Raw genomic sequence first — 20,978 nt, forward strand, 5'->3', positions numbered from 1 at the left:
AAGAGAGATATTTGGAGCTCCTGAACCTTCACAGGGAAATTAATTGATTGAAGAAATTTAATATTTTCCATAGTGATGCACCAGTACCACTTGTTAAAGGCACAAGTACGAGTACAAACCTTGTAGTTACTTACCGATTCTGAGTATCAACATGAGTACTTATTAAATACCAATACCATTGTTTTAAAGATGTTTTCAGATTTTCATTTGATGTTTTCATACTTTAACTCACACATTTCCACATACTTAACCAAACTATTAAAGTTTTCAGCACTCAGTGGTTTAGTAAACGTGGCTTTGCCTCAAGTGTTTCAGTTACAGGGTCATTTCCAGAGGAGCATGCTGGGATTTGTGCTTCGATCCAAATATTCCAAGTCTTTTTCTGTTCTATAAGAGATTACAGCATTGATTATGTGCTAGAGTGATAAATTAAAATGGGTAATACTCAAGGAATTAAAGCTCTGAAAAGCAGAATTCAAGTAGATTAATACATTCGAAGATACAACTTAACACACACACACACACACACACACACACACACACACACACACACACACACACTCGAGTAGTGACCACAGGCTGTGCCACACACTCCAGCCATGGGCAGGCCAGCTCCTCTGATGTGAGGCAAGAAGTGGAAGAGAACATCACACCAGCCACACAACACACTGCTGCCAGGCTGGTACAGAGCGCCCCCCAGAGGACAGATGAACTGCAATGGTTTGAACAGCTACCCCAAACTATGCCAGACCACACCACTGCTGCACACACCAGCTCCAGGGCAGAGGAGCAGGCTTCACACACAGAAATGTGAGGGTATAGTAAGGTGCTGTGCAGGACAAAATCGGTGTGTTTGGATGAATGATATCAGCTTGTGGGAAGTGCAGCCAGTCGAGGCAAAAACTCAATCCTGAGACACAGAAGGTTGAAATGGCTGAAATAACTCTCTCTGCCACATATACATAGATATACGCATTGATACGATACTCGTATTGAGCAGATTCACTGAAACAAATAATATATTGTCAAATGGTGCAAAAAATGTTATGTGCAAGGCAAAATTAGACCTTTAGACAATTTGTCTCTTAAGTCTGCTGTTGCAGGTTGTGCAGGCAGACAGCTTGAGAGCAGAAACTCCTCCTCGTCATCTCTCTGTTGGTTTTCAGGCAGCTGTAGCTACACTGACAGCAGCAGACACAGCAGTGTGTGGCCGTTCTTCCTGGTTTTTAACCTGCATGGTTTGCAAAAATATCCTGCAGGTTGAGCTGGCTGGTTCTGATGGGGCTCTCCACTGAGCGGACCGCCCTCCTCAGACCCAGAGGTCCTGCTGGCTGGTTCTGATGGGGCTCTCCACTGAGCGGACCGCCCTCCTCAGACCCAGAGGTCCTGCTGGATGGTTCTGATGGGGCTCTCCACTGAGCGGACCGCCCTCCTCAGACCCAGAGGTCCTGCTGGATGGTTCTGATGGGGCTCTCCACTGAGCGGACCGCCCTCCTCAGACCCAGAGGTCCTGCTGGCTGGTTCTGATGGGGCTCTCCACTGAGCGGACCGCCCTCCTCAGACCCAGAGGTCCTGCTGGCTGGTTCTGATGGGGCTCTCCACTGAGCGGACCGCCCTCCTCAGACCCAGAGGTCCTGCTGGATGGTTCTGATGGGGCTCTCCACTGAGCGGACCGCCCTCCTCAGACCCAGAGGTCCTGCTGGCTGGTTCTGATGGGGCTCTCCACTGAGCGGACCGCCCTCCTCAGACCCAGAGGTCCTGCTGGCTGGTTCTGATGGGGCTCTCCACTGAGCGGACCGCCCTCCTCAGACCCAGAGGTCCTGCTGGCTGGTTCTGCCCTATCGTGGAGGTGATACTCTCACAGAGGCTGTGCAGAGGTGGCTCACAGTAATGCAGAGCCTTTGAATATCATTTGCATATGGAGCATGAATTGGGCTTCGTGGTATTTATTAATGACTTGCAGCAGTTCTCAGTATCGACAAGTCGCTAAAGGCTAATTCTCGTCCTCTGAAGAGATGGTATTGGTGCATCCCTAGTGTGTTGTAGGTATTGAGTTTGACATGTATTGTCGACTGTGGTTATGTGACAACACAGAATGTTCCTGATGAAAATATCTTGATCATAACCTTTCCCCTCTCAGCAGGTTCATTGTAGAATGTTGCAGCTCAGAAGCTCTTGTCATGGTCACTGCTGTGTGTGCCTTGTTTTGACAGCATGTGGAGGCCTGGTGGAGCTCAGCGATGGCGACCCTCCAGGACACATCACTTCCCCAGACTATCCTGAGAGCTACCCTCAAAACACAGACTGCATCTGGGTGATTCTTGCACCGAACGGAGAAGCTGTACAAATCGACTTTGAAGATGACTTCTACATCGAGCCCACAGCAAGGTGCAGCTGCTTTCTCTTTGCACTGGGTTTGCTCTGTGCTTTCATTTACAGATTTCATGCTCCATATCGTTCATAGTTCATCACACTGGCAGAGTTGGTCCATCATTGCATGAACAAACTTCTGAAACTTTGTCTTTCTCAGCTGTATGAATGACTACTTGGAGGTGCGGGATGGTCCGACCATCAACTCTGAGTTGATTTCTCGTCTCTGTGGAAACACTCGACCTTCGACCCAGCACTCCACAGGTCCGTCAATGCTGCTGAGGTTTCGTACTGACAGCAGTGTCACGCACAAAGGATTCAGAGCAAAGTTCTCCATTGGTGAGTAAGAGAAGATCCATCCAGTTCTTAACGTGCTCTTCAGGTGTTAGTCCTGTATTTTTCACTCGTAAAATGGGCTCACTGATTTTCTTTACTCTTAACATGTTCGCTGTCATTCATACTGAAGATACAGAATTTGACTGAAAGTCAAGACTTGCTGTTCCCAGATTGAAAAGTTCTTCAAAAGTAAACTTTTCAGATTTATTTGTTTAGTACAGTCATACCATAGTAATTTCCCTATTTCTCAGGCTTGTGGCTGCCAAGATACTTCTTTATTTTGATCAGGGTTTTATCAAATCAAAGTGTAACACAGACACTTTCAACAGTGTCAATACCCTAAATCTCAAATATTGTCCAGAGCAGTGTGACTACAGTCACCTTTTCTTTTATGTGACTTAACTGCACACAGCTCTCTGTTTACCACACATTCCTACATTGCACTCAAGAGCATGAAATGAGGAGGGATATGGAGTGTCTGTTCCCTTTAGGCTCCAAACCTCTACTGGCTTCCTATAAACAGGCCTGTCTGGATGGAGATGAAGCCTGGAAACTCTTACAATGATATTGATATGTCTACATTTAGTGTAAAAACAATATCTGAAAAGTCCTTCCACAGTGCAGATTGAGAAAAACTTCATCTTTCCCTCTCCCCTCCCTCTCCTCCACACAAGTTGGGTCTGTTTCTGACGTTATACGGCACAGGCACACGTGGAGTGTACAACCTGGAAACGCCCGTATACTGCCGGAATCGAGGCACGTTCCTGGCAGTATACAGGGCCGAAAATCTGGCTTTTCATGCAGTGGCTCTTGTGATTTCGGCTCATTGTGAAGCAGAATTCATCAGAATTCAGACTACTGGTACCCTACTGATGATGCAGCACTGACATCTAACAGTAGAGCAGGATTACTATTGGAACAACACATCATCAGTAGGGTAAAGCTAACCTGTCTAGGGTCTGAACCAGCTCACATTCCCTATTAGTGGGTGAAAAATCCAACGCTTGGTGAATTCTGCTTCCCAATGAAAGGAGGAGCCGACAGTCAAAAGGAAGGGCCAGAGTCTGAAATCCTTCATTTTATTTATTGATCTTATTTTTTTTTTCTGCCAGTAAATTATCATCCCATTTGAACCCTCATCCGTCCCATATTTGTGTAATTCAGTACAATTTCAGATCAATAGAGTCTGACCCTGATGAGCTGGAGCAGTGGAGGATCTCAGTCTTTTTAATCCTGCTCAGTGGGATCGCCTCACTGAAGTCTGAGAAACTCAACAAGACGAGTAAAACATCAGCCGGGAATTGTCAGAGATCACTGATGACCCTGTCCTGCCTTTGTGTATCTGACTCCTCCAGCATCATGTGGCGGAACCTACAGGGGCCAGAGCGGTGCCATTCACAGCCCTGGTTTTCCACAATCCAACTATCCTGATGGCTCGGTGTGTGAATGGTACCTGGAGGCACCCACGGGACACTACATGACTATAAGCTATGCTAACTTCAGCCTGCAGAATTCTCCAGAATGTTCTGCTGACTATGTGGACATGAGAGAATACAATGCTTCAGGTGAGCCAACAAAATGACCAAATGGTTTGCTTTCACTGCCAGAATACAACACACACTAAAATACATTAAACCTTTGTGATCTTAAAGTACAGTTCTGTCTTTCCGTGACATCTGAGAGATGTTTCTGTTCTGCCCTGTGTGCAGGGCGTCCTCTGGGCCGACACTGTGGCAGCGACCTTCCCGCTCCTGTGGACACATCCGACAGTTTTGCCTACGTCAGATTTGTCAGTGATGGCAGCACGAATGCTGCCGGATTCAGGCTGTTATTTGAAGCCAGTGTTGAAGGTACAGCATATACAATACAGTTTGAAAGGATGGTACATATATACACAATACTGCCAAAAGGAGGGGCGTCCCGATCAGATCGGTGGATATCAGATCAGGGTCAATATAGTCTGAAGTACAGTTCTACCTAGGTTATTCAGACCTCAGTTATCTGGATCTGTGCCTTGCGTCTTGTGATAGCCCTGAGGTATTATAGAGCTGTGCTCTACATTGTTTTTTGCACCACATTCTAAAGTGAAGTGTCATCATTTTTCCACTGACTAGCAGGACGGGGTCTAGAAAGGCCTTAATGAGCCATGTATGAAAAACACTGATGGAGTACAGGACAGAAGCACTGGCTGAAGTTGAAATTTTTTTAAAAATAGAAGTCAACGCAAATTAACAGAAACTTAAATGTAATCCTGGATTATCTAATTGGACTGGTCTGCACAGATCCAGACCTCAACCAACAGAACAGAGAGACATCAACACAGGCCCTGTTCTCACACATCAGTGTCTGCCCTCATGTTCTGGACAGACATACCAAATCCTGTGCTTTAAGAAAAGGATATCGCTCAAGTTCATATACTCGTGAAAGCAGGCAAGCAAATACTTTTTCATCATAGTGTGTGTATATTAGTGTATATACTCTATGTATATTGTTTTTTAATCTGGACTTTATACACCACAGTAGATTTGTTTGAATCTAAGCCTGAATGACAGCAGTGCTAAAGGAAGTGTGCTTTGTTGACTTTAGAAACTTTCAGTTTCTGCAGGAGACTATCAGATACGGATCAGAATTATGGGAAGGTTTCATGAGTGGTATGACAGATGGACACTGGAAGAGGGAAGTGAGTTACACTGGCCAGCGTGATGACGGGCCTTCTCCGTTTTTCTTTAAATACTGACTCGTAAGGATATGTTGAGAAGGTGAAAGGAAAAATAATGAGCAACAGCTGAACAAGAAGAGGGGGAGTGAAAAGATGTTAATGTCTGGAACGATAGTAAAGTGCGAGAAGAGGAAAACTGCTGTAGACAATATACTTGACTGTATGGTTTTAATGCAATGTAATGGCAGAGGAGTGTGGATTCCCATCTCAAGGCAGAGAGGAGATGTTCATAGCTGTAGAAAGTGCAGAGGAATAAAGCTGGCCAGTCACAGCAAGAAGTAGGGACTAGACAAGTTTCCACTTCCTTCCACTGCATTTTTGAACAAAAAAAAAGAAAAGATCATTTTGATTCTCAGGTTATTGTTGTTTGGTTTTCTTTAGTTGTTTTATGTTTAATATGTTTATGGCTTCAGTTTATAGTCTAGTTCTACGTTGAAATGTTGTTTGTGTTCAAAATAAATTAATTAAAAAAAAAGTATTGGTGAAGAGTAGTGGAGACCAGAATCAAAGGAGAGCTGAAGGTCGGTGGGTTGCAGTTGGTTTCATACCAGTCAAGCATAGGATGAGATCTATAAGATTTTAGCTTTGAGGATGTTGATGGAGACGTTCAGCGAAGGTCAGAGTGAGCTGCACTGTCTTTGAGCTTCTGATAGAGTGCAGAGAGGAAGTGTGATCGGATATGATATGAGGAAGTATGTGAAAGAGGATTTGTACCAAGTGGGACAGCAGGGAACTGAGCTGGCAGTGTGACAGCTGGGAGTATATCAAGGACTGAGACCTTAATCTGGTTGTGGTGGAGAGAGATGGAGAACAGATCAAGGCAGGATCTAGCAGATGACCTAGCTATCTATAGTGAGACTAATGAGAAATGAATAATATCAATAGCATTTCATGTTCTGCTCAAATGTTCCTGCAGTGTGTGGAGGCCAACTGAATGCTCCTTCAGGAACTATCTCTTCGCCCAACTATCCCAACTTATACCCACACAGCCGTGTGTGTCGCTGGGAGCTGGTGGTTCCATCAGGGCGCAGAGTTACACTCACCATTCAAGACCTGAGGCTGGAGGACTCTGGTACCAACTGCGTGTTTGATTATGTGGATGTGAGTTGCTTCCTGTCTCATCACTTTGCTTTCAGTTTAAATTTAAGGATCTCTGCAATGTGTTTATGGTATGTACGCTCTAAAAGTGTGTATTTCAGCAGTAGTTGGAGTTTTATTCAGATTTCTGTGAAGGCAGCTTACATTTGGAAAACGTATCAACTTGAATTCCATGTTGTTCCTCAGCACACACGTCACCTACTCTTCTCATCTGAGTGAACCTCCATCAGATTTCTCCTTCGACCCACCTGCAGGCTGCCGTTTTTCTGTTCAGACACATTAGCAAAGACACAGAACTACTGATACTCTGTGAAACATCGCAGCTCTTTAGTCGACTCAACTCTCTTTAACACAACAGCCTCTGATAAGATTTTCATTTTGAGCTCAGCTGTGAGTTCATTGTTGTTAAACTTGCAGTACTTCATTGTTTTGTCGAGTTGATGCTCGTGTTTGTAAGGCTTTAGCTCAGTTAGAATTTAGCAGTTTTTAGCAGTTTTCTCCTCTTTTAAAGCTTTTTTGTTGACACATTTCACAATTTTTGCACTTTTAGCCATTTCACCTCTTTTTAAGCATGATTTTTTTCCAACCATATTAATTTTCTCCTTTTCAATATTCTTGACATGTCAGGTTTTTAAGCTGTTCTCCCATTCTTCCCCCAATTCTTGGGGTGTTAGCTAATTTTCCCAGTTTTATTTGCACCTTTTTTAAATCCCTTTTGAACCAAAAGTGACTAATCATTTTGACTGTGGCGTGTCACCAAAAGACAATAAGTCAAATGTTTAGTCAGATTTCATGTTGTGAGACTGGCCCTCCACCCGTTCAGGCTGGACCTCAACCAAAAGCAGCTGGGATTCACTCTGATGACTCTTAACCACATAAGTAGTTCAACAAGTCAGAAAATTCTACAGTTCTACATTGATTCATTATTTTTAGTAGAAACAATGTATAAACATTAACCCATATAAGTTATCAAAATTAGAATGAACTAACCAACTTCACCCATCTGAAATGTCTTACAGTGTAATTTCAGTCATGAAACAAACTAAAATGTAATTTTAAGGTTGCTGCATTTGATGCATTTTAACGAATCCAAGTATAAGTGAGAAAAGAACACATTTTCACTTTCACGATATGTAGATTATTGAGTTGGCTTGCTGTAATTCTAAGTTAGATTAATGCAAATGTTGATTTGAAATTAATGAAATAAGTCTGTTTGACTGAAGCGTTCATCAAACTCAGTTCATCTAGATGTTACCACACGAAACAGTTCAATTAATTAGTTCCAAACTATTTTCTTTTTTCAGCATAGTTAAGCTTCAATGGCCATTTATATCATAACAAAAGGTGATAGGCCAAAACTTGTGCAGTGTGTGTATTGATCAAAAGAATCCATATTGATAGAATGATATTTGTCACAGACTGCAGACTGACTACAGCCTACTGAAACCAACTGAAAAAACATTCAGAATATGCAGCTTCATAATACAGTGCCCTGCCCTGTCTGCCTGCTCACTGAAATACACAGTTCATGAACCTCCTGGAACCTAACCTGGAAGAGAAACACAGTTGGCTCCATTGGAGATGTTCAGCATGGGAGAAATGAGAGGAATAGTTGTGGGAAGAGGAAAGCAGATAGAGACAAGAATGCAGAGACCAGAGGACAATTAAGACAAAATTCCCGCACAGGAAACCTTCAGGGAGTGACATTAGACTGGTTACTCCGGGAGTGACGGGCTCGTGCCACGAGATCTCATGAGATTAAATCATGACGAGATTTCTGGTATGGGTGAAAAGCTGTCTGGCGGCCACAATGCAGACGCCTTTCAGACTGTAAGCACACACCGAACAGAGTGGACCGGACAGGAAAACGGCCAAAATGCGGTCAAACTACAGCCCAGAGTCCCGCCGAAGCTCCTGATGCTTCCCAGTTTAATACGGCGTCATCTTCTTGTGTTGTGTTTGTTAACAGTGCAGCAGAGTGTGGAGCTCTGTCTTCTTCTCCGGTGTATTTCTGGCAGAGTTACAGAGTTACAACGATACAGCGCCCCCCAAACGCGTGGCACGTGAACTGCATTGTTTTAAGTCGTTCTCATGTCCTGTGGATGCAGACACACTTACCCCTGAAATTATTCATGTTCCTGGCAAATCCGCTCACTGCTGGAGCATCTGCAGCCAGTGTTCGTCACACACGGTTACCTGGACTACCTCGGTTCTTACAGACAGACTGTCAGACACTTTGAGACCAGCAAATACCTACAAATGTGGAAACATTCAAAAGGAAATCATCTATAAAAGACACCTTGGTAGATTATTGATTTTTTTGTGTATTGTTCTGCGTAACTAATACATTTCCATATCTTGAAGGTTCTAAATGGGCTTGGGGTGGACGCTCCTCTCGTACGCAGACTGTGTGGTACAGTACCAGCAGGGACTGAGCTGCGCTCTTCGGGAAACACCATGGCTGTCGTGTTTCACACAGATGATGATGTGAGCAGCGGTGGTTTCCTGGCCTTTTACTCCTCTGATGAACCTGCAGGTAAGCTTATCTCTGCACAAAACCACCCTCAACTCGTATTTAAAGGGGCTGTATCATGCAAAATTCACTTTTTCTATGTTTTAACCTTGTTATATAGTTATGTTCTCACCAAAAACACCCAAAGCGTTTTTTTTTTCCTTCGTGCCTGTGTGTTTGAGCTTTCCTCATTTTTGTGCTGCTCAGAAAGGCAGCCCCTCCCGCACCTGTGAAAACTCTGTTTCCCACGTTCACGTCACACTGTGAAGATGGCTCCCCTGAGCCCCCCCCCCCCGCAGGCCCTCGGCAATCAGCGTTGCTACTTTTTGTAACTCCAATTACGCAGATAAACTTTAACCATCGTCTGAAAGCAACAGTCAAGCAGGAGCAAGAGTCTGAAGGGGTCTGGAGGGTCTGAAGGGTCTGGAGGGTCTGGAGGGTCTGGAGGGTCTGGAGGGTCTGAAGGGTCTGAAGGGTCTGGAGGGTCTGAAGGGTCTGCGCTTGGTGAGTTTCTAACAGGAAAAGACGTTTTCGCGTGTCTTTGCGTGTAGAGAAGCTAGAGCTAAAGACCTAAAGCTAGCTAGCGTATTTGTTTTGAAGCGCTGATTGGTTGAAGCTGTCAGTCAAAGTCCACAGGGGGAGAGGCGGGATTTCAGTGAACCAGAGCGTTTTCTCTTCCGGGTTTCAGAATTAGCCCCAGAAAATCTTTTATTTCACACAAAATGACTTTTCCTTAGCGCCAAAAATAAACTATTACCATGTTAATGCCATTTCTAGGGTTTGGACTAGCTATAAAAGCAAGATACAGCCCCTTTAACATTTTGATGTATCATATTTGTCTACACCGATCAGTTTTGATTTTCATTTAGTATCTCAGATATTTGCAAACTCTCACACTGATGACATTAATTTTCTTGACCTCCAGTCTTTGTCATGGGGTGTCATTACCACCAGCATGGATCATGATCTTACAATACTTACCATTACTTTCTATCAGCAGTTTCATGCTAGACTAAATGTTGGCTGCCCTGGACCCTGGGATACACTACTAGACTATAGTCTCTGGGTGTTTCTTAGTATCTCTTGCTCACGTTTGAACTCTGGAGCTGCAGTCACAATGAGTAGAAGGAAGACGATGAGGATGAAGAGGAGTCATCACTAATGCTAAGCTCAAACAGTGAAAAACAGGGTTGGCGGAGCTGGTGCTATTGCTGAACCATTCACAATGAACAGGCTGTGAATTCCAGTGAAGTTTTAGCTGAAAAGGTTCCAAAAGATAGTAATGAGAGACAACACCACCACTAGACGCTGATCGGATGAAACAGGAAGTGATATGACTATCGTGATGTCGCAGGAAGAGAAGGTCCAGCTTACAGCTGGAGTTGTCAGGAATAGGATCCTCACAGTGATGATATTGATTTGTGAATGTCTGTACCTTTTCTTGTCATGCTAGATTGTGGTGGACTTCTGAACAACCCAGCAGGTGGAAACTTTACTTCCCCTGGTTATCTGATCACCAACTACAGCAGCAATCTCAACTGTGAGTGGCTAATTCAGAACCCACGACACACCAATTCCTCCATTGTGGTGCTGATTGATGATCTGCACGTGGAAAGCCATCAGACCTGTGACCTGGACTACCTACAGTTCCGTCTAGGTGAGTGAGTGAGTGTGTGTGTGTCAGGTATGAATAAATGATCAGACAACTCTCAACTCTGTCTGGAGACCACACTGGAGAATACACACACACACACACACACACACACACACACACACACATACATATGTATGTATGTATATTATATATATATATACATATATATACACACACACACACACACACACACACACACACACACATACACATATATATATCTGTGTTTGTGTGTTAGCGGCATGCGGTTTTAATCACCATTAACTGCAGATTCATTGCAGAATCAGGGTTAGCAATTGGCTCAAAGAAAATAAATATGAGAGAAAATTCATCTTGCTGTCACTGGGACATTGTTTTTTCATCCTTGTGGAGTACAGATGAATTACTAGAATTAGATTCTTCATTTTAAGTGTAGCTGAGGACCCACATGGACTAATGCTCGTGGATCGGTGACACTCGCCTGTCGGTCAGGACACACAAACAACGACAGGGCTTCTGAAGTCACTTCTTTATTACAAGAAAGCCGGAGTATTACAGGCAGCCATTCCACTCCTTACATGACTGAGTAGGTGGGAATGGGGACCTCTACTCATGCTTGAGTTGTATGGTGTTGTGTTGTGTTGTGGTCCTACAACAGGAGAGTAGTCATTAAACTAATGGACAAAAGATATACAAGACTGAGATGAATAGCAAACTACATTCAGAACTCCATCAGTCTTCAAGAAGAATTAAGCTACACACTCATTGAACAGAACATAGACATGTTGAATAAGTGATCTAGCCAACAGTGACACCTACTGGATGTAAATTACAAACTCTCCAGATAAGCATCAAATAAGTACTTCCAGAAACCATCCTGATTTAGTCAAATGAAAGCACCAAGACATTCCTCAAGTGAACCGAGCACACCTGCACTTAACATAAACCTCAAACTGCATGATGAAATGTCTTACTATCAAATAATATCACTCATTACAAGCTAGTATTAGCATGACTGTTAGCATCTAAACACAGACCTGAAACGTACCACAAGAACTTCAACATACACTGAACATTCCGGAGTCACAGGATCTTCTTCTCAGACTAAACATTCTGAGGGATACTTACAATTACTCAAGAACACACAAAGTACTGCGTTGAGCTACATGCACAGCTCCATTACTTCCTGAAGTTCAGACAGCACCTTTATTTCCTGTCTTTCATGATAGGATGAACTGATTAATCCAGGTGTGTCTGGCCATTCACTGAGGTCCCACACTCAAACAGCACTCAGCCAAGAAGGTCCAATACCAGCAAAACAGTAATAACATTTCCTACCAGTAGGTGGCAGACCAACCAGCACCAAATGTATCCAGGCAGAATCCACTATAACTTTATAGGCATTTACAAATTATTTATTCTGCACATTTGAATGATGATGATGATGATCATGATTTGAATAATTGCATTGTTTAAAATAGTATATAGATTAAAGTTAGTTCCATTTTTGCCTTTTAGGAGCCCACGACACCATCTTACAAAGTCATAGCTTCAATTAAAACACTCATCGCTGTCACGTGCTGCAGTTTGTCAAGTAGTTGAAGCACGAACAATCATTCCCTCCAAAACACCTTAAAATGTAATGAAAAACAGACTATGTGAAGTTTGCAATGCTGAACAGTGTAAATAAGATTTCACCACAACACATCCAGTATTATCCAGTATCCAGTAATTTGTTAGCCCAACTTCAACTGAACAAATGTGGTTCTTCTTTGAGGATTACTATTGTTGTTGTTATCATTATTATTATTATTGTTATTATTATTATTATTATTATTATTGTTAGTTCACATCATTGTGCATAAATCATGTGGAGAAAAATACCAACAAGCACAGTTTTGACATTGATGAAACACAGCAAGGCTGTATTTTAAGGGAAACAATTACTGTTCTCGATGTGTTTTTTTGTTTTGATTTTTATTTAGTGTGGGCTGGAGTGAGGCTGCAGGTCACCAGTTTAGGTTCAAGGTGTTTGACAAGCATGTGGTGCAAAGTGTCTGAATTTTGCAAAGGACTTTCACAGTTTCATGTTATGATAGAGGCCCAGAGGTAGCTCAATTGTAACTTCAAATTGTTCGAAGATGATTTTCTTGTTGAATGGAGCGTCTCTAAGTCTTTTTCTCCCTTCTTCAGGTGATTCAGATGGGGAGTTGTTGGGTAGGTTTTGCGGTCAGACCAAACCCAGCATTCCCATTGTGGTCTTCACTTCAGAGCTGTATGTCAACTTCAGGACTGACGAGTCCCCCGGAGACCTGGGATTCAAGGCTTCCTACTTCTTCTCAGGTATTGCAGACACTGGACATCTGATGAATAATAATGAGAGCAGTATTGTTTTGAAATGAACTGTGATGGATCACGTTCCTCACGCAGAATGTGGAGGTTTGCAGACCGGTGAAGGAGGACTAATTGCCAGCCCCCGATACCCAGGCAATTATCCCAGTCCCAGTCGCTGTGCTTGGCTGCTCGAGGCTCCTGAGGGCCACACTATCTCGGTATGTCTGCTCTGATGCATGGGCTCACTTCCAGAAATGAACTCACTACAGTGGATGTCTGAGAACATTTTCATTTCACTGAACAACATTTTGATTCATAGGTAAGGTCAAGGTGTTTATTATTCTGCCTTGGGAGAAACTTGTCTTGGGCCTGCTGCACACACAAAAACATGTAACAACTCGCCTGCCTCTTCCAAAGCGACGCTGCCACTATGCTTCAAGAGGTCACGGTGAAAAACACCTGTCAGCAGGGGCGATTAACAGACCAGAAACATGAAAGTAACACTGCGTTAATTCTAACAGGAAACCCCCCCAGAAGAAAACCAGCAACTCGACGCTCGAGCACTCTTCCTAATAAACTTAACAGAAAAACGCCGCACAACACAGGGTGCCAGAAAATTGACATAAAATGCACCTCAATGTCCAAACTTCCCCCCCAAAGTTCCCTAAAGTCAGAGGTGCACGTCCCCACAGGAGACCACCTGAGTGGGCAGCTAGCAGATAATTACTGACGGTCCGTAATCAATCCTCAGTCCTCTGGTCTCCGATGCGTCCTCTCTCCAGCCCGGCAGCTCCGTAGAGGAATAGTATTATAATCCAGTGGATCCAATGGGCACAAAGTTGTCAGAGCTCCCACTGGCAAACACTCAGGGCGTGACTCTGTGGCAGGTGAGTTCCTCAGGTAGGCATGTGGTGTCAATCCTAACTGCCCCGGGTGTGTGCGCTGGACCCCCTTAAATCATGTCCCTGCCCCGGACACAAATGTCCAGAGATCGTCTTCCCATATTTTTTCCAGTCACAAACCTGACCACTGAGTATATCCCCACTGTGACCCAAGTTTGGCATATCAAATGACAACACAGGACAATTTTTATTCACCCCTGCTGGGTGAAAGATGTAAGGAGCTACCTGTTACAACCATCGAGAATAGAAAATAAATAAATAAATAAAAATGAGCATAACATGAAATGGATCATCACATGGGTTATGAAGAAAAGTACAATGTGCAAACTCAGCCTTTTGTATCTAAGTAATACAGAAGAGAACCCACCGTTTTACCCACTGTTATCTGGAACGCCTACAAAGTGGTAAATACAGGGGCCGACAGTCTTACTGCCGTCTCTTCCTTTTACAAACTACATACTCTAAACATTTATGGCTTAGCTGAAACACTTTCTCAATGCTGTGTAAACATCTTATTTTCATATACTTTTTCATATACTCTGCTGGGAACCCCAGACGGCTTCCCAGCTGAGTTTTTTTAAGAAATTTTCTAATCAGCTCGCTCCTTAGTTATTAGAGGTCTTTAACGACTCACCAGAACGAGGTGTTTTGCCACCAACTTTGAATGAGGCATTGATCTCTCTTATATTAAAGAAAGGCACGGATCCCACCTTGTGTGGTAGCTATAGACCAATTAGCTTGCTTAACTACGGCGTCAAGCTATTGGCAAAGACATTGGTACGCCGGTTGGAAGGTCCAAACTTCCCCCCCAAAGTTCCCTAAAGTCAGAGGTGCACGTCCCCACAGGAGACATCTTCCTGACATCATATTGGATGACCAAACAGGTTTTATTGGGCCGCCAACTATCATCCAGGGTACGTAGACTTCTGGATGTGATTCTGACTCCCTCTGCCTCTGTGAATCCTCAGATGGTCATTTGGCTTGATGCGTAGAAGGCACTTGATTAGAGCTGAGTACCATTAGATATTTTTCGGGTACAAGTACTTTTTCGATACCTCACGTTCGGTACCGGTTCCTGAACGGTACTTTTTTCGGTACGTGCCTTCACGGCGCACAGACAACGCCATGACTGCATTTGCGCTTCATGCCACTAGGTGTGCTGTTTGCATGTTCAACCTTATTTTACACAGACACCACAGAGGAAGAAGGGCGCTGCAGGCTCTCTGTATGTTGTTAGAAAAAGAGTGTGAGCCGGTGAGACGATGATGCGATGCACCGTTTTTTCAGTAAAAGAGAAGAACTGAACGTTTGTTTCTGCGAATGTTTATTGACTGCGCAGCCACTTGAAGAACCAAAACTGATACCCGTATGCACGTGTCTTGTTCGGTACTGGTATATACCGAAGTTTTTCGGTTGGTACCACTGAGGTACCGTAAAACGGTACCCAGCCCTACACTTGATGGGGTGGAGTGGGGTTACCTGTTTTCAGTCCTTCAGAAATGGTTTTGGCCCTAAGTTTGTTTCTTGGATCCGTCTTTTATAGTCTTCACCAGTGGCTAGAGTTAAAACGAACTCAGAAATGTCACCGTCTTTTCCTCTTTGGCACCGCCAGGGCCGCCCTCTTTCTCCCCTGCTATTTGCACTCGCTATAGAGCCTTTGACCATAGCCCTGAGGAGGTCCACATTATTTTCATGTATAATCAGAGGAGGCATTGACCATAGAGTAGCATTGTACGCTAATGATTTATTGTTGTATGTGCAGGACCCAGTGAACTGTGTAGATGGAGTGGTGAACCTGCAAGAGACCTTCGCAGTGTTTTGTGGCTACAAACTAAATATTGCAAAAAGTTCATGTTCTCTTTTTAACCAATTAGCAAAGCTGATTTCCCCTGATACACTACCCTTCTGTTTGTCTCTTATTGGCTTTAAATATTTAGGTGTCAACATCTTGCACTCCTTTAGCTCACTACATAAGAACAACTTTGTGGAACTGACCGAGAAGATCGAGTCGGGTCTTTAGAGATGGAGTGTGCTGCCTCTGTCACTGGTACGCCGCGTTGAAACAATTAAAACGAACATACTACCTCAGCTTTTATTTCTTTCAAACTCTTCCTATCTTCCTCCCTAAATCTTTTTTCAAATCTCTAAACGCCTCTTTAACTTTCTTTTATCTGGGCGGGAGAGCCGCCCAGGATTCAAATGTTGACCCTCCAAAGACCTAACGTGAAGGGGGCCTTGCACATCCTAATATACTATTTTACTACTGGGCTGCCAACCTCCAGAAATTTGAAACTTGGTATCACTCCCCTGACACCACATGGCATCGTACGGAAGCTAAATCCTGCACTTTATCTTTACCTGCACTGCTTTTAACTCCACTCACATCACAACCTTCTCAGTATAACAACAGTCCGATTGTTCGTTCTTCACTCAACATCTGGAAACAGTTCAGGCAACATTTTGGATTAAAGTCTTCCTCCGTCCTGTCCCCTATCTGTAATAACCACCTTTTCTTACCTTCCTCTTTAGATTCTGTTTTTAATTTGTGGAAGGGAAAGGGTCTGGTCTCTTTTCAGGATCTTTTTTTGAACAAAACGTTTGGTAGATGGGAAAGTATTGCTGCTAAGTTTGGCCTTTCAATACAGGGTCGATGTAGATATTTCCAACTCCACAATTATGCTAAGGCCAACTTTACATCTTTCCTGAATTGCCTGAGAAAATCCCTTCTAGAAAATATAATGTCTCCACCGACTTTACAACATAACATCACCTCAATGTACAATGTTCTGCTCTCTTCACAAATTTCTTCCCTCTCTCATGGCTGAAGGACTCATGGGAAAAGGAGCTTGGACTGACGCTAGATGAGGACTGGTGGGAAGAGTCACTACTTAGAATTAGCTCCACCTGCAGCTGTGCTCGTATGAGCCTGATTCACCTTAAAGTGTTATACAGGACCCATTATACTCAGGCCAGGCTGAAGAGACTTTTTCCTGACTTGGACGAAAAATGTATCAGGTGCTCTCTTTCCCCTGCAGATCACATGCACACATTTTTCTCCTGCGCTAGGCTTGGCCCCTTCTGGTTGTCATTTTTCAGTTCCCTTTCTATAATTCTAGGCACTCCCCTGTCCCCATGCCCCTTAAAGGACCTGTATCATGCTTTTTTAGCTCGTCCAAACCCTAGAAATTGCATTAACATGGTAATAGTTTATTTTTGGCGCTAAGGAAAAGTCATTTTGTCTTAAATAAAGGATTTTCGGAGGTTAATTCTGAAACCCGGAAGAGAAAACGCTCAGTTTCACTGAAAATTCCGCCTCTCCCCTTGTGGACTTTTACTGACAGCGTACTTCAGCCAATCGGAGCTACGTTAGCGTCTCTAAGGGTTAGCTTTAGCTCTTTAGCGTTAGCTTCTCTACACGCAAACACACGCAAAGCGTCTTTTCCTGTTAGAAACTCACCAAGCGCAGACCCTTCAGACTCTTGCTCTTGCTTGATTGTTGCTTTCAGACGATGGTTAAAGTTTATATCCGTAATCGGAGATACAAAAAGCGGCAACGCTGATTGCCCAGGGCCTGCAAGGGGCGGGGGGTCTCCTCAGTGGAAAATGCGAATCAGCTGCTGCTGGTCAGAGGAGAGTTGGCCTGTTGTCTGTGCGGGGGTGGGGTGGGAGAAAAGTGGTGGGGAGGAGTTCAACTTTGTGACGTACTTAGGTTTGAAGAGTTTCAAACGAGCTGTTTTCTACCCGAAGGGAGGGGCTGCTGTAGAGAGCAGCAGACTGAAAGAGATTACTCAGACATGCTGGATGAAGGCAAATGACATTTTCGGGGTGGTTTTTAAGGGAATTCAACTTTGGGGCATGCTAAAAACCTTAAAAAAAATGGGTTTTGCATGATATAGGTCCTTTAATAGCTATTGTTGGGGTATCACTGGCGGACAGGTTCAATAAATACTAAGCCGACCTGGTTGTGTTGCCACCCTCATAGCCGAGCGACGTATACTTCTGCACTGGAAGAGTCCCAATCCCCCTGACACAACCTCCTGGTTGAAAGATTTAATGTCTTTTCTTCATTCGGAAAAATCAAACACACAGTCAGAGGATCAGTGAGAAGATTTCACAGAAGTTGGGACCCCGGTCTTTCCTGTTAACTCTCTAACCTTACTAGACTCCCTCAGCTAACTGCGACTTCTCTTTTTTTCCTTCCTTCTTTCTTTTATTTTTTTTACTTTTTACTTATTAATTTCATTTTACTTTGTGAATGTTTTATTCTTGCTTTCAGTTATGACACTTATTGTTTTTTTCTTCTATAATTTTTGTTGCTACCACTATTATCGCTTAATTTTGTCTCTGCTATTAATTTTTTTATTATTATTATTATTATCCCCCCCCCCCTTTAATTTCTCCATTAGATTATTATTATTTATCCTGTAAAGTGAGCATAGCACATCTGGGTGGGTGGGGGTGGATCGATACTTTGCGTTCTGTTTTTCTGAATCAGTGAGATATTTATCTCTTAATTAGGAGAATGTAAAACTCAATTCTACCAGTGCAGGCTCCTATGTCTGACCTTTGTGTTTCGTACTTCTCACTAGGGAGCCACTTCTGATCGTTCTCTCATGATATTTTGTGTATGTCTTTCACTCAGGTCTTATTCTGTTCAATATTCTTTTGTTAAAATGTTGGGGAATTTTTTAAAAATAGAAAAAATGTCAGACTCCTCAGTTGGACATATTTTTGTACAGTATTCATGATGTCTTATAAAGTCTACACAATAAATACATTTGTTAGAAAAAAAAAAAAGATGTGGAGAACCACTAAGACCAGATCCTGAGGGACTTCAAGATTCAGACTGACTAACTGGTGATGGAGGATCAGCCTGACAGTGGTGGAGGAGAAGGAGGAGAACCAGGGGAACCAGGAGAACCAGGAGAACCAGGAGCAGAGAGCACTAGTGAGGGTGTATCAACCCCAATGACAGAACATCAGGAAGCAGGAACAGCAACCTCTGGAGAACCATCAAGGACTGAGGAGCAGCTGGAGGAGATGAAGGCTGTGGAGGTAGCAGGGGTCCAGGAGTGATGGGGGGAGGGGCAGGAACCCCCCCAGCTGGAGGCATGGCTCCAGGAAAGACCAGGACCACTCTGTGGAAGAAGAGATAGGATGTGTAATGTCATAGCTAGTAGGAGACAAAACAAATCCATGTCCCCACTGAAGGTCCATCAGGTTTCTCAAACGTTGGCCACAGGAACAATTACCCCGTTCTCTGATGGCATCGACCACACAGCTCGGTTACACACGCACGCACACACACACACACACACACACACACACACACACACAAACAAAAACTCTTGTCAATTAAATTGAGAGACCTGAAGACGTTTTCAGAATTAGACTTTTTTTTGAAGATCAGGCAGAGTGGAGCTCCAAGAGACCAAGGATGAGGTTATGAGGTTGCAAGCAATGAAACCACGATGGAGGGAGAATCTAGGCTCCTTGAAGAGATCGAGGAGAATGTGGCATGTTGTCCTCTTGACCATATTTGGTCAAGCCCCCTTATCCTGAATATTATGCTGGTCACACTGAGCCCCCACACCAAACTGTAATTGTACCCACTGAACAAACCTTACAAAGTCACAATCTCTCTCTCTCTCTCTCTCTCTCTCTCTCTCTCTCTCTCTCTCTCTCTCTCTATCATCTATTATCTATCTATCTATCTCTCTCTCTATCTATCTATCTATCTATCTATCTATCTCACACAAACACATTCAAACTACTTCATCTGTCAACAACAAAATGTTCGCTGTGTTTAATATCTGCCATCGCGTAGATGTTAAACACGTCTGGTGAAACCTTGGTACACACTGCTCATGCAGTACACACTGCTCATGCTGTCTTAAGACACTGTTATTGATTTACGATGTTGTGTTTGTTATGTTTTGCTGTGAAAAATGTCATCAACAAGATACTGAAGTTGACCACAGGTCATGTTAGAGTCAGTGCTTCATAGTCGTTGCAGATGTTGTGAGGTCTACTTTGGAATAAAGGCCAACAACAAAAAAAAATCTAAATCAAACAGAATGATCAAACATCATCACTGAATCAGACTTTGTGCTTATTGTTTGGTGTTGTTTGTGTATGTTGAGACTAAGCTCGATCCTCTCTCTTTGCCTTTCTGCAGCTGATATTCAGTTATTTTAACCTGGAGCCCCACAGCACATGTGGCTGGGACTCTGTCACCATTTTCAATGGAGGATCCCCTGGTTCCCCTGTGATTGGTCAGTATTGTGGATCCACCTCTCCCGGAACCATTCAGTCCGGGTCTAACAGACTCGCTGTGGTTTTCCTGGCGGACCATTCTGTATCCAAAGGAGGTTTTCTGGCCTCTTGGCATGCTGATTCTTCAGGTACGTTCTCGCCGAACTAAAGAAATGTTTTCTTCTTGTTAATGCAAAGACAGACAGTAGATGTGAGAAGCCTTACTGGCTGTCTGTGGGAGATTGGAGGCAGCCCATGGTGGGTTTCATCCCTTTCATTTAAAATGGCAGTGCAGCCATATTTAAAGGTGCATTAAAGCGACACTAAGGAACTTTTCAACCTTAATAACACATTTTTATATCTTTTGTGATGATACATCGACTAGCTGAATGACCCTCTGTCACGGCCTGAGGGCGTCAGTATTGCTTTCACTTGGACTGAGCAGCTGTGAGGAGGGTGGTAGGAACCCTGCTCACTAAAACACTCCACATGTGCGGACTGCTTTACGGCGTGCGTCACATCATGATAGAACATTGTTTAGCCACCATTAGATTCATGACCTCGTCGCTATCCGTCCTTCTCACAGCCACTGGAAACAAATGAAGGCGAGTTCAGTCCGACAGCACGCCACCGGGAGCAGCATTTTACCACGCCACGCGCTAGGCCTCATGGGAACTGTAGTATTCCTTCAGGCAAAACACTGCCGCTTTGTCCACTGGCGCCGCCAAAATCAACAAAAACTGAAAGTTCCTTAGTGTTGCTTTAAGGAGTTTTTCAGCTTTAAAAATACTTATTTTCCACCATAAATATGTTACACAT

At 43.6% G+C, this 20,978-nt stretch overlaps 1 protein-coding gene across 1 annotated transcript in view; it reads left to right on the forward strand.

Moving 5' to 3' along the window:
• Positions 1-20,978, forward strand: part of cubn (cubilin (intrinsic factor-cobalamin receptor)) — a 149,550-nt gene that overhangs the window by 104,420 nt on the left and 24,152 nt on the right. The window contains 10 exon segments of the mRNA XM_030087572.1: positions 2,214-2,388; positions 2,531-2,709; positions 4,062-4,271; positions 4,416-4,556; positions 6,342-6,526; positions 8,888-9,059; positions 10,489-10,692; positions 12,862-13,011; positions 13,099-13,220; positions 20,083-20,308. Coding sequence (XP_029943432.1) covers positions 2,214-2,388; positions 2,531-2,709; positions 4,062-4,271; positions 4,416-4,556; positions 6,342-6,526; positions 8,888-9,059; positions 10,489-10,692; positions 12,862-13,011; positions 13,099-13,220; positions 20,083-20,308 — 1,764 coding nt within the window.

Source organism: Salarias fasciatus, unplaced genomic scaffold (assembly GCF_902148845.1).
Source record: "Salarias fasciatus unplaced genomic scaffold, fSalaFa1.1, whole genome shotgun sequence".
NCBI classification, from domain to species: domain Eukaryota; kingdom Metazoa; phylum Chordata; class Actinopteri; order Blenniiformes; family Blenniidae; genus Salarias; species Salarias fasciatus.